The following is a 14,990-nucleotide window of genomic DNA, read 5'->3' as shown; positions in this document are numbered from 1 at the left end:
ACAAGGTGAAAATTGTTACCCCCCCCCCCCCCCCCACACCACCACCACCGCCACCTTTTTAAACTGATCATTACTGATGATTAATTCCCCTTTTTTGGCTGCACCTTAGAGCTGTGAGAGCTGTTTGTACAAATCTTAAAACTGTGCAGCTTGTGATGGAGTGTTCTATTTCTGTTCTGAGATTGAGCTGTAAATTTAAGGTCCTGCAGCTCAAACCGTTTGTCCTTAACCTGCCAGTCCCAGTTTCTCAGTTTGAATAATTATATGGCATCAATATCACATTATGCATACGGCATAAATGTCACAGTACTAATTTCTCCACTCTCGTTTTCTTCCCGCCCGCTGACTTCTCCCTCCCGCTGCACCTTCTTTTTCTTCCTCCCCTCCCCCTTATCACCCCCCCCTCCTCCTCCTCTTTCCCTTCACTTCCCTCCCACTTTTCTCTCTCACTCTAAAGAGCTCTCAGTCTCTGCACTTCTCCTCATTTCCCGCTCCAACATGTTGGCAGGAGGAGAAAGAGGAGGATGCTGCGCTCTACCCTTGGTGCGTTTTTGCCACCTCTCCGGCCAGCGCACGCTTCCTCTGACTCAGCCTCAGCTCTCAGTTGTCTCCGCCTGAAGGACTTAGGAGAGGAGGTGAAGGAGGAACCGAAGGACACTTTGGACATCAGGAGCTCTTTCAGCAGGGTCCCCAACAGGAACAGCAGCAGCAGGAGAGCAGAGCAGAGCAACTGCTCCTCACCAGTGTTGGAAACTGGTAATACCTCAGCAGTGACCACCTCGGCTGGTTTCCCTCCCTCCTCCTCGGCTCCAGGATCCATGTGGCAAGAAGCAATCAGGAGGAAGCGGTATCTCCTGGACCGGGGAGGGCAGTCTGGTGAAAGGGATAGAGGGGGAGGTCAGGAGAAGAGGAACAGGTCCCCGGACTGGCTCTACGAGTCCTATTATTGTATGAGCCAGCAGCATCCCCTGATTGTGTTCCTGCTGCTCATAGTGATGGGAGCCTGCCTGGCTCTGCTGACTGTGTTCTTTGCTTCAGGACTGGTAAGCTGCTCACACACAACATGAACACACCGTCACATTATTCAAATCAAAAAAGTATAAATAAACATCCAGGACCATGCAAACACATGGATGTTGAATACTGCAATACAATATACGTATTGTATATTGTATTGTAAATTAATTTCAAATCAAAGCTCTGCAAACAGTGTTGACAGGTACATTTAGGCACGTGGGTGTGCACACACTGGAGACTGACCTCTTCTATAAGTAGGACCGAACTCACCCAAGGAAAATATTGTTTGACTGAAAATCTTGGTTCATTCTACCTGGTATCCTTCTAAACCTGAATAAATTATATGTAAATACCAAAGCTTCTACTTGCAAGATATGAAATATTTTCCCCCACTCATTCGACCAAACACATTGAAATATGCCAAGTCTGATATGTTCACTGCCAAAGCCCCAAGGTTTTAACACAAAGCTGACGCAGCATCCCATCACATTCAAGGTAGCTGGCAGGTTTTAAATGTCCCATGATGGTTGTTGAACTGGGAAATGTAAACTATCGTTTGCTAAGTTTACACTCAACTTTTCGGTCTTTCATTTTAACAAAATGCAGCCACACCTTCAACCTCATGGATGTGGTGTCAATTCACCTAGAGCTGAATCCCAGAAGTTCAGTGAACATTAGTAAGTTGTTGCCAAAAATAATGGTTTAGTCCTGGAAGGCAATCGATTGTTGTGCATTTGTCCTTATGAATAACACCAGTTATTGTTTGGTTGGAAAAGAGCAAATGGACCAACCAAATAACCAGTTGACTTGGAGATTACACCCCAGCCTATAAGCATGAACATACATAGTCAAACTGGCTTAAACAGAAATGTGCGTACATACACACACACACGTACAGAAACCACTGGCTTGTCAAATACAAAAGGTGGGCTCCCCTCTGACTCACACATGCAAACGTGCCTGAGCTATACCTATACACACGCATACTCTCACAGCAAGTGGTCCTCATGGCAGCACTAATGTGAAGAGAAGGGTGAGATAAAAGTGAGGGGGGGTGTAAGGGGCTTAGATATTGTCTGAGCTCATGGTTGACTGAACTAGTGTCTGTCTCCCTCTGTCACTATTTTGACAGGATTATCTTTGCTCTAAAAAGCTGAAAAATTCAATGCAGTCACGTCAAGGCACGCTGTAACATACAAAGACATACAAGAAAAACTAAATGATTTGTAATATGGAAATTGAATTGTAACTAATAAGAACCTGCCTGATTATAAGTTACTATACAAAGAGTTTTAACAACATTATGTTCTAATATAACCTTTTATAGCTTAATTACATTTTTGCATTAGGAGAGTGCCTCTCCCTGTCTAGGCTGAGTTTGCCATTAAGAAGGGATTAGTCTAAAACACACTGAAAGAGACGGAGAGCACTGACGGACACGCTGCATCTTTCAGAGCCCATGTAAACCCAAACAATCGTTATGGACACTATAAATTGCAGCTAAAACTGAACATAAAAAAAGAAATTAAGACTTGTGTTTCACAGTTAAGTTGTTGCTCTACAACCTAAAAATACCTTTTTAAATGTTCCAGTTCTGAAGAAAATATTTCCCTTTAGACCCAAATGTAATTTTGCCCTTTTGGCACTCAGTCCTCCTATGAACACGCATTTCAATAAATGTCTTCTCTTGTTAGCCCACTGCTCATTTTCTCTGTCCTACATCCTCTTTCGCTCTACCGCTGTGCTGTATAGCCATGACTCTTGCAGTCCCCTTTTTTTTCTCTCCATCATCCTCTTTCTCTCCGTTCTCGTGCATGTGTCATCTCTCACCTCCTCATATCTTTCTCTCTTTTATTTGTATCCTATCATCCCTTCATTCTGCTCGCTGGCTGACCTAAATCCTGTGCTGTTTTGGAGCTCTGCTCTGGGCGAGACAAACTCTCTGTGGCTCTCCGCAGTCACACACATCCTCTCCTGTCCCAGTGCATTGACTGCATGAGAGAGAGACGGAGGGGAGGTGGGGGGCTAAAGGAGAGAGAGACAGGGTGGGGGTGATGCAAAAAGAAGCACTGAGGGAGAGTCTGGCAGAAAAATGGATTGATGGCGAGAACACTTCTAAAAACATTTTTTAAATAAACGATGGAATGAATAAAATTATGTTTCAGTGATTAGAAGCTGCAATGAATATAGAAACAACTAATTGATAGATTTCTTTAAAGAAACATCCCTTCTTTTGGATCATGCTGTGTAAGAAACACCAAATATTTGGATTTTTTAGAGATAAAAAATAAATAAGGAGCTCACACATGTAAAATACGGAAACTGTGTCACTGCGCAGTAAGTTCCTATTTAATTAAAAAGACTAAATAACAATATAACACAAGACTATTGAGGTTGTTATTTACATTTTGGTTGCTTGGGTTTTATAAAGACTTCCTGGCCTACACAACTAAATGTGGCTGTGAGGATGTGACACATCTGCCTACATGTCCACACCCCTGACCCTTTTTTCATCCCCTGTCACACCACTACAAATGCGTTGATGGAATGAAACCTGGCAAAGGCAGGGTGCTGAAACCACTCCTTTCACTGGGCTGTTCTCCGACCTTGAAGAAACTCCTGAAATTTTTATCAGAACTTTCAGATCTAAGTGTTCCAGAAAGGCAGCAGCTGCAGCAGCAAATCCATTATGGATGTGCTCAACTTTGCTATACTGGTTAACACTGGGGGCTTTTGAGGGTTTTTTCTCTTTCCGGTTCAGTTTAAAGTTTTTTGTTTTTAATAGCTCAGTTTAAGTATCGAGTGCTCTGCTGTACATTCAACTCTTCCAGACATAATTTTAGCTTTTTCTTTTCACTGTTTGGATCACTCTAGATAAATCATTGTGGTGCACAAATCATTTGTTATGGCCTGAGCCTGAGCTAGGCTCACGAGGGACATGCAAAAGAGACATATTATGTTAAATGTGCCTCCATGGAGCCATGGAAATTAATATATTAAAATGTAGTCCAAAAGAGGATTTTGTGGCATTCCAAAAGTGATGTAGGTCATCTGAGTCAAAAGTATTTATCTATTACATATATCGTTTAAATTAATTTGAATTTGTATGAATTTGTATCCTTACTTTTTTTTAATTTGAGTCTTTGTCTTATCTCCCTCATAATAAATCCATCATCCATCAGTGACATTCAGTAGTGTAGGAGCTGTACTCTTTAGGCTCAGGGAATATTGCACAGAAACAGAGTGGGTGGTATTTTCCTTTTTATTACATTTAAAGCTATCCATGGTTATACTGAACTGCACACTCGTGTTTAAAATGAATATATATATAAGGATATGCTTCAGCAATCAAAAATAACCCAACGTTACATGTCAGAGGAAAGTTTTTGAGAACGTGAACCTGAAAGATGTTCATGATGGCTTCTAACCCCCCCCCGATGTAACATTTTACAGTGTGAATTTTTAACCAGCCCTTCATTCTGAGTCTCGTCTCCAACAAGTTAAAGCTACTGAGGGAAGTACAGAGATAAGAGACATTTGTTTAATTTCCTCTCAGATAACATCCAGCAAAAGAGGGTTAATTTAGTTGTAGACACCGTGTGTTTTATAATATCAGAGCAGCCACTGTTCTGTATTTACTGCTTCTCTGGATGAATCACGTCTGCCTTGGTTGTTTGTATTGAGATGGAGCTGGAGACGAGTCTACTTTTATTACACCGTGAGGCTGTTTCATGCCCCCTTGAGTGTTACTCTATTCTTTTACTGACATAATCTAGGAAAAACCCCCTAATTATTCCAGTTATCCCTGATAAATTGTACATTTCCTCTTTCTTAGATCCTCCATATATCTAACTATTTCTGTCTCATTTTATTATCTCTTTTCAGAGCGTTGAGGACCACGTGGCCTTTGTAATCACTGTCCCCACAGCCTTGGCCATCTTCCTGGCTGTGTTTGTTCTTGTCTGCATTGAGTCCATCTTCAAGAAACTTCTTCGGATTTTCTCCCTGGTCATTTGGGCCTGCTTGGTTGCCATGGGTTACCTTTTTATGTTTTCTGGTGGGATCATCTGTCCGTGGGATCAGGTAAGATATATGTATTCTGTGGTGAGCTTTCTTTGTTGTAAACAAGCATGTGGTGCATTCTGTATTTTTATTTGAAGTTTTATTGGGCTGTTTAATATGAGATGGCAGTTTAAGGTGAAGCCATTACAACATATTTGAAATCGCAACTTCAAAAGATGGATTGAAGAAATCGAAACGTGGGTCAAATGCAAAGTCTCACAAACCGATGCGAAGTTTGTTCACTTTCATTGTTTTTTTTGTTCGCTATAGAAGTGCATATTTTGTAAACGTTAACCTGATTGTTGTATCAGTGCATCATGCATTAAGATTTGTTTTGGTCACGCACATGCTTGAGTGCCACCTGACTTAGTTTCATGCTTCTGCTCAGTCAGTGTTGATAAATAAGTTATTTCAAATCTCTAGAGATTTAGTCAAACTACATACGATCAAATCTGGAACTGAAATATGTCCATTTACATTTTTTTTATTATGATGCCAGGGAGAGGACCACCATCCATTGTTGTGCAGACAATTAAAGACAAGAGCACAACAAAGAAACATTTTGAGATTTGGTTCTCTGCAGGATTGAGTTCTTCAAGTGTTTTACTGTTGAACTGCTACAATATTTTTACATAATTATGTGAGTAATCCAAACTCCCTCCCAGCGCTGTTCAAATGCTTACAGTACAATGGCTGTTTATTTTCTTCACTTTGTCCCTGTTGATGTTTCATACTGCTTTTTTATATTGCTTCCTCTTTAAACTTCGACAGGAATACGGCAAAAGGTTGACTGAGCAGGGGAAAAACTGTGTCAAAGCTGTGTGTCAGTCATGAACGTTGTAATGCAAATCAGCCACCCCAAAACCTGCATATTATTTTGTCATACTTGCTGTGGGAACTGCTGGAATGCAGCCACAAACTTTGACTTGATGGCGGATACATAGATTAAGTGCACAACTGTGTGTTTGGTTATATAGTCACAAAGAGATCGTACATCAGTGTCATATCAAAGACAAAAGGCAGTCAGCTAGATGGCGAGACTGGCAGATGTGTTGTTTAAAGTTGCTGTAAATCAACCTGTGTAAATCAATACATTATTTTTACCCATGCACTTTTCAAGTGCCTCGGGGCATGAGTGCAGGCTTGCTGACAGTTTCACGTGGTCCTCTCAACACCACGCTTTAGCATATGAGTCAGACCATTTTGCACATATAGTTCGTGCAAATTATTTTTGAGTGGGTGATCGGCTTTATTATTAGTGCGAGAACAAAACTTTACATTTGGCTGTATATTTTGAATGATAGATGTTCAAGTAGTGTATATGTGTATGTATGCATGTAAATTAGCAACATTACATCTGCAGTTTAATGTGAGGTGATGGACAAACAGCAGTTTCTTCATTGCTACAGTCACATGCATCCTGTAACAGGGCTCATTGCAAGTAGCACAGCACATTAAGTCTTCATCACATGAAAGCTGTACTCATTCAACAGTACTTTGCAAATGTCTAGTGTGAGCTCATCTGTCACAAAGGGATAGCTAAAGATGCATCGCTTGGAGCTCGCTAAGGATCATGACTTTGGTTTTGTGTCTCTTCACACATTGTTGCTGAAAAGACAGTAATAGTCAGTCTTGCTCGCTTTTACAACAGAATTAGTGCGTATATGTAGGTTCAATCTGCCTGAAAGGGATTTGAGACCTTTCCCGTTATGAGTTTTCATTTCAGTTTTTTCCCTTGTGCATCAGGTTCGATGTCAGAAAAGTGAAACTGCTGAGGCGCACGCTCTTACCTCACTGTCTCGCCAAATTAGTGCATTCACTCGTTTCCATCACTGCCGATTTGAGCCGGAACCGATTAAAACCAGCGTCTACTGCAAAAGTCATTTAATGCGGGAGTGTCGCTGACTCAATCCATTCCCATTGCAGGCAAAAGCAAGAGGTGAGCTGGTTTGTGGAAAAGAGGCTTTGTGGGGAAAGAAATGATTCTGTTTCAAGCTGATACACAGTGAATTGTTCATGGGTTTTGTTGTAGTGTTAAATGTTTATGAAAAGAGCTATCCATCATTTTTCTGCTCTTCTGTTTCACTGTTTTTTTAAAGCTATTTGTTCAAAATTTTGACTCACACCCACATTTTCACACTTGACTGCTCAAAGGAAGTTCAAAATGGAGGAAACTTGATATTAAGGATGTTGTACCATGTCCTTTCGCTCTACTTCTGTCAGAGAATAAATTGTTCCAGAAGAGATGTGACATGGTTTGCTGTCAGTCATTTAACTTTACTACATGTTATTGATGTACAGAATCGGTTCCACTAAGGACAAAAAGCAATCACAAGGTCCCGAGCCGCCCATCAAGGGCTCTTCAGACGAACCTTTTCTTCCAGACTTCCTGTCGTGGCTGTGAAGGGTTTCTGTGTCACATGAAGAGCACATGGGAATATGTGGCAAAAGTGCACAAGAGGAAATGCAATGAGATTCTTAGAACCTGTTGAAAGCTTCATCTTTCATTTATAGCAGCAGTGGATGTTGCAGGATGTGATTATCCTTTTTCCTGCAAATGAAAATGTAGCTCCTATCTCAGTAGATGAGAAAATGTGCTGTGTTCATTATCACAGGTTTTAACAAAACCTTGACTTCTTGTTCTGCACAAGTGAAGCCAGCAGACAGTCATTAGAAAGGGCTACATCAAATATTTATTGACCTACTCTACATTGTAGACAAGTTTAATAATTTGATCACAGAAGAACAATTTCACAACCAGTGCACATGTGTCTTTTCCAGCACCATGCATATTTTCTATTGACCGCCATGTCAGCTCATGGAATTCAGCGAGTCAGTGTTGCTTGAGAACCTCGTTTAGTATTTGTGCAGTGATCATTCACAATGTGGTTTGATTCATTTTATTTTCTATTTCACCGTTTTTTATACATCCAAGTGTTTATATTCATTGATTGATTGCATTTTGAAAAAAACAACAACTATGCAGCAAAGATGTGCATTTATATTTATTTTTTTAGTTTAAGATTAGTTTAAGATTAGTTTTTTTACAAACAAAGCCTATGGATGAACTGTAAAATATCCTACCTCAATTACATTTCTTGGCCATAACGGTTCATGTCATCCTAAAAATCATTGTCAATTAAATAGGGGGGCAGCTGTGGCCAAGGGGTAGAGTGGTCATCCTCTAACCAGTAGGTTGGTGGTTAAATTCTCATTCTGCCCCATCTGCATGCCAGTATCCTTAGGCAAGGTACTGAACTACCTGAACCCTAAATGCCCCCTCATATATGTTGAATGCACTAATTGTCAGTCACTTTGGATAAAAGCTTCTGTCAAATGACATGTAATGTAATGTAATAATAAATGTTCTGTTTGTGCTGTCCGGTCGGCTTTGAGTTTCTGGCATTGCTGTCTCCATGTTAAATGAACCATAATAATATCCTCTGACTATCTCGATGAATGAAGGCCAAATAGCAAAAACCACAATCTGAAATAGTGCTGCAGCAGCTGGGTGAAAATAGCACATAGAATGAACTTTAATTAGTCTCATAGTTGTCATGTGTTGTTAGAGGGTGAATTCTTAAAGGTCAAAAGCTAAAATCACAGTGAAGGCTCACAGTGATTACCAATCGCTAATGGAAACCTAAAATGACAACAACAATACATGTTGTTTATTAATATGTTATCAGCTGATTTTGATTTGTGTAACAGTAGTAGACCAAATAATTTGTGAGTTAAAGAGGAAGTTGAATGAGGTCAGCGATGTGCAGCCGCTGCTTTAATGAGTTCTGCTTTCATCTCAACCTTTCCTCTCTCCTCTAAGAACATTACCATGGACCACTCATGACATGCTTTGCATTCTTTATCGCTCTTACTAGGACACCTTTCATTTTGCTAGTCACCATTGCATTACTACATAGGGTAAAACAGTGCCTGAAAAGGACAGTGGACAAACCGTGCGACCGCACAACCTACTTAGTCAAACTCAAATCCTCCTGCAGCATAATTTCTCAGTACTGGAAATACTATCTCTCCCCCCTCCTTTATTCTTTTCATGTCAGGACATATTAGTTTTCACAAAGCCCTTGCACTCTAACAAGCTAACTGGACTTCTTCACTGCTGGAAAAGACATAACTTTTGGAGCTTTTCTGGACAGCTTCAGTCCAGATGGCCCCTCAAATTCATATATTTCAAATACGTCTCTGCTGCGATTCGGATGAAACTACTTCAAGTCCTTATTGTGTTGCATTTCTTTTTATAACTCCAGTGGTGTGAAGCAGCTTCCCCACATAGGAGACATGGTCAGCTGTCAGAATAAGTGTATATTTTGTTGACATTTTCAAAGAGACAGTGAGAGAACAGGAGCTGGTTACAATACAAACTGCTGTGTCAGTACAGTCAGGTAAAAAGCAAAAAAAGCTAAAATGTTTCCCTCAACGCTGTCGTGCTCCCCAGCCCTGCTCCTCAAGTTATTTTGTATACAGTACACCTTCCATTTTCAAACCCGGAATCAATTGGATGCTTATCCTCTCCCCACAATGCCCCTCTCTCTTTGCTGACGATGGGGGGAAGAGCTTATCTGTGTGGACCAGTCTCTTCCCCTAACTGAGAGCTGTCTCATCTCATCCCCTCTCTTCTTTCTGTCTCTCCTGATCACTCACCGTCTCTGTCTCACACACACACTCACGCACACACACACACACACACACACACACACAACCACACAATCCTTTGTGGGTACACTGCCAGCCTCGTTAGCTTTTAAAGCAGAGGTGGGGGAGAAGGTAGCTGTGGTGAAAGAAAAGGCTTCCCAGTCTGAAGTGGTAAAAAAGCGGGCAGATGGTAAAAGTCGGTGAGGAGCCACTGTCAGGCATAAGAGGTGGATAAAGGAAGTCTGAGGATGGAGAGGGGGAGCAGACAAGGGATAATTTACTTATATTGAGTTTTTACGCATGGAAGATGAGAAAACGTGGATACATATACATAAAACATGTATTGCAGGAGGACTGAAACAGTCCAGGCACTTTCTTTGATTATTATTTTATCTTTTGAATTAAGCTCTTTATCTTTGCAATAAATCTGAAAATCTATCTTTTTACTTAAATTTAATTAGCTTTTAATGAAAAGAGCTTGTGTTTTTTTTTGTTGAGTTAAACAGCAGATTGACACATACATGCTCAGATGGACACTGGCACACACCCTTTACCGTAAATCCAGCCTGTAAACTAATCTGTTCCCCAGACTGTGGAATAAAGGTCTGATGTAATCTGACACGCCATCACTCTAATTTGTTTTGTAAACCCTCCTTAGTGTCATTATCAAGGAATTGACTCATGGGCCGGAGCAGAGTTGACGGCACCATGCTGGAGCACAAAAAGCCTTGTCCACTTAATTGTCAGAGAGAGGGTCCTCATGCGCTCCCATCATCCACAATGAAGAGTGACCCTTTCTGTTTTATTACGGCATCATGTATCACGCATGCAGCACCACTCAGCAGGTGTCTTTCCCGCAGCAGCCTCTCCATTACAGTTGATATAGTTTCATGATTGAGTTAGCAACATTGGATTTCAGGCCATTAATTCAGGAACAAAAGTCTCTCTGGATTCTGAGCAAATTATGTTGCCTTGCTCGACGATATTTGGCAGCAATTAGCAGCGCTCTCTTAGGAAGTAAGTTAATACTTTATTTTTCTTCTTTTGATATGGTGAATACATACAAATCCACAGAGGAAAAACATTGTTAATGTTCACTGTGCTTGTAGGTTCACAATCACTGGATTATTTACCAGATTCTCTTAATTAAAGTTCTGAAACGTAAGACTTTTAATTTACTGTATTTTAGAGCCAGGAGCACTAATAGTTATACCTCAGAAACACCAGCCTTTGCAGTCATTAAAGGGATAAACCGAATAATAAATCAATTCACTCATTATCTTCTCACCACTATGCTGATTGAGGAGTGGGTGAAGTGTTTGAGCCCGCAAAACACTTTAGGAGTTAACTAAATCCTTTCAGTTCTACTGTGAGAGGCGGTGGTCTAGTGGCAGAAACTTGGACTATGGGCAGAAAAGGGCTCTGGTTCGACTCCACGGAGAGACAACAAAAGACGAACCTGGATTGATCTGTCCAAAAATCCAAGAGGATTCTCCCTACCCTGTGTAGTGGTTGCTCCCCGGGCACGGTACGTGGTCGCTTACTGCTCTGTGTGTCCTGCACCAGATGGGTCAAAAGCAGAGGTTAAATTTCCCTACCTGCATGAGTGTGTCTGTGCATGTGTTTGGGACTAATAAATGCATCTTAATCTTAGGTCAGGAATCACAAATACTCAGCAAGCGACAATACTCATCTTTTACTGTAGTTTTTTATGGTTTGGTTATTTGAGCCAAGCTATAAAAAGATGACTCTCCACCCTCCCTTTTGCGATTAGTCATATTTTGTGTATAAAATTGCTGCCGTCTATCTTTTCATATTCCTGCAACCTCTCACTTCGTTGCCTCAAAACCACTGCTGTGCCCTTATGTTTGCGTTTGAGTCCTATCGCTTGCCAGAATTACTGAACCATGATATTGTAAGAAAAGTGTAAGACTGGGACCAATTAAATCTCAGTCAGACGGTGGTATAGAGTTGTGTTATGCACCTGTCATTCTAAAGAGAGACCACACAAAGAAGCAAGAGTGCAAATGGAGCAAACCTTATTACCATTTTACAAGTCTAAAATCAATAAAATCATAATTTTACAATAATAAAAGACAAACCCATCAATCCTTTGCGGTTAGTTCTATTCGATTTTAAGCTTGTCAACAGTAAGGGGGCTGGTTTGCTTGTAAATATAGATATGTAGCTTTAAGGAGAGGGTTAATGTCAAGACAGCCAGCCACTTATAGGATTACTCACTAAACTATTATCTATCTCACCTCACAAGGATTTCATATTTTGACAGTTCACGCAGGTAGGTGCAACAGTCTCAAGAGAACAGAGACATTTTTGTGCAGTTCAAATTGCCACCCTTGTTTGGTTTAGGGAAAATGCAACCTTTCCTCTTTATAATCAAAATATTAGGGTTAGGGTTAACAGCTCAAATAGAGGGGGAAATGAAAATGTCAGTCTGCAGATTCGGAACAAATTAAAACACTTGACGCCTCTGGGTCATGTATGTGCAGCATTTCTCAGAGAAGATAAGTGAATCATTTGTCATGAGTGTTTCGCTGGCTTTGATTTGTTTATATGTGGAAGTTTGCATGGGGAGAACCTGACTATATAACTTCTCTTCCCACAACGTAATTAGGGTAACTGTCTTTGAAACCCCAGTTTGCTGGTCTGATGCTGACCATGCCTGTAGCTGTTAGTCAGCAGGTAACGCAAAAACTAGACTGATTACCTCGGAGCTTGGAAGATGTGGTTGGGTCAGGAAAGAACCCATTAAGTTTTCGAGCGGATCCATTTTCCCCCAAATTTCATTAACTTTACCAGATACAAACATTTTCAGAGAATACATCATTGGTTCTAGATTACAAAAATCTGGCTTGTCTTGGTCTCTGTCTCCCCACTTCCATATTGACTAAGCTCTGTTGTCCCTGAAATATAGCAGTTAGATCACTGATACTTGGAAACCAGAGTGTTACTTTAATTACTGCTAGATAGATATATTTTTACTTTAGGATGCATGCAGAGAAAGTGTGCAGTATATATTTACCTGGATAATATACATTTCCAGTTTGTGTAGATATGTTTGAGCAATAATTTGCAGCCTTGCTGGGTTGAATATAAATCGGGATTTTTATTGTTTTCAAACAAAAAAAGCCCCCTTACAAGAAATGGCAAAGAAAAAACCAAGGACACCTCCGGGAGATGCTGCTCGTCTGCTCTCTACAGTATAATTCTCTTTATGTTGCATGGAATTGAATAGAATCATAAATATTTTTTCCTGCTCAACTGCTTCAAACATGGAGGGCTACAATAGGAAGTTGCTGAATAGATGGTGATTCCCCAAGGTCTTACTTTGACTTCTCTTCCTGCTCTGTAAAGCCTTGTAATAACAACAGCAACTACTACTACTCCCTGCTGCTGCTCATCTTGGGATAGAAATTCCTCACATAATTTTCTGCAGTTAATAAACGATTGTAAATACCTTCATCTGTAGTCACAGATGCTGATTGTTGTAATGACATGACAAATATTTTAATGATTCCTGGTAGGAGTATTACTGAAGTGTTGGCTTTTCAGAATTTACTTGAAGGTTGTTTTTTTTTGCACACTATTCTTGTAGACTGGCTCTGAAATTTATTTGTGTAACTTTATTCCAGCTCTGTATTTATTAGGCGTTGGAATAAACTAATTTGACTAAATATTTATGACCCAAAAAAGACTGAGCCCTATGAACCTTTTAAGGCAGATTACTTTACTTTACCTGAGTGAGTAAATATTGTAATTTCCTTTTTTAAGAGTAATATATTTATTTTCAGATTTGTGTTGTGCAAATTTCAATAGCTTCTAAGTGAAATCCTGTTTATAGTATAATAATATATATATATTCTGTTCACTGTTTTTAGAGGTTTATGTTTCAGGGAAGTGCATATTGATAACAAAACTGTATATACATATATTCTTGAGATAGGCAAGAGGCTAGTTTTCATTTGTATTCCCTGGCTAGGTTTGAAGATACCAGTCTTAAATCAAATAAGAATGTTTGAAATGGTTATCATGATGTAGACTAGTAGAAACTAAATATTTTATTATTATTTTATGTTATTGTTTTTATTTCCCTCTTCTGTATGATGGTGTTTTTTTTACATGTTCACTGTTTAGTAATTTGCGAAATTTAGAAGCCTTCAACCAAAAGATAATCATCCATCAGGCTACTTAGTATTATATTTTTTACCTTTACCTGTGTTGAAACAGCAGGAGGTGTGTCACTGCAGAGGACACAAGACCCATTTGAGTAGAGTTTTCATTCAATGAGTAAATCATCAACCATGTCTTCAAGGTAACCAGCCATCCTTTGATAATTCACTCCTCTTTGCATTCACTTGCACAGATGGCTGTTAGGAAAGTCGCTGCGCATCTTAGTGACCTAAGTTTAAACAGAGGAGCTACTGTTGCTCCCTGTCTTGCTTTCCTTTCCCCCCCATAATACTGCCCCCCTGCACACAAACTCCCGCTTTTCCACTGGTCGTGCAAAGAAACCACAGAGGATAACTGGCACCTGGCTGCAGCCTGTGAGAACACTGGCCTCATTCTGCACATGCACAACAGCAGATGAGCTGCTTTAACCCTGCAGCCGAAGGCATATTAAGTGTTTGCGTGTGTTTGTGGGTACTCCTGTGCTTGCAGTGCATCTTAGTGAGAACCATTTTAAGCGTAGAGATTTTTAAAAACTGAGGACATTTTGGCCGGTCCTCACTTCTTAAAAGGGCTGTTTGAGGGTTCAGACTTGGTTTGAGGCTTAGAAGTAGGTTTAGGTTAGGGTTAGGCATTTAGTTTGGATGGTTAGGGCTTGGAAATGTATTGTGCCAATGAGTGTCCTCACTGTGTGTGTTTGTGTGTGCGTGTGTGTGTGTGTGTGTGTGTGTCTTTGGTGTGTGTGTGTGTGTGTGTGTGAGCTTGAGTAAAAACGGAAGCACTCCACATGCTGCATCAGAGGTGTCAGGTTTGAAGAGTGAGAGTTGGCCCTTATTTCTGCTTCCAGTAATCGAGGGAGCTTGGGTAAACTGAAGATGCTAAGAATGATGCAATGTGTTGACTGTTTACTATATTAATATTATGCCTATTGTCACAAATTTATCTCCTTCCCTAATTTGTTCCTCCCGTTACTGAGTCACTTGCCATGAAACTCATTCCCGGAGCAGGCAAGATTTTTTTTTAGCACTTTTTCATGCCAGCAATGTTGTTGTTCACACTGTAAAGCAGTGTTT

At 40.3% G+C, this 14,990-nt stretch overlaps 1 protein-coding gene across 1 annotated transcript in view; it reads left to right on the top strand.

Annotated features, from left to right (window-relative positions):
• The first annotated feature begins 518 nt into the window (after window positions 1–518).
• The window catches only part of adcy2a (adenylate cyclase 2a), a 55,374-nt gene continuing 40,902 nt past the window's right edge, over window positions 519–14,990 (top strand). The window contains exons 1-2 of the mRNA XM_062399531.1: window positions 519–1,043; window positions 4,903–5,100. Of these exons, the coding sequence (XP_062255515.1) occupies window positions 525–1,043; window positions 4,903–5,100 (717 nt within the window). The 5' untranslated portion in view covers window positions 519–524. The remainder of the gene's footprint in view (window positions 1,044–4,902; window positions 5,101–14,990) is intronic.

The sequence above is a fragment of the Platichthys flesus genome, chromosome 11 (genome assembly GCF_949316205.1).
Source record: "Platichthys flesus chromosome 11, fPlaFle2.1, whole genome shotgun sequence".
Classification (NCBI taxonomy): Eukaryota; Metazoa; Chordata; class Actinopteri; order Pleuronectiformes; family Pleuronectidae; genus Platichthys; species Platichthys flesus.
The sequence above is the reverse complement of the archived record's forward strand: the minus strand, read 5'-3'. Positions and strand labels throughout refer to the sequence as shown.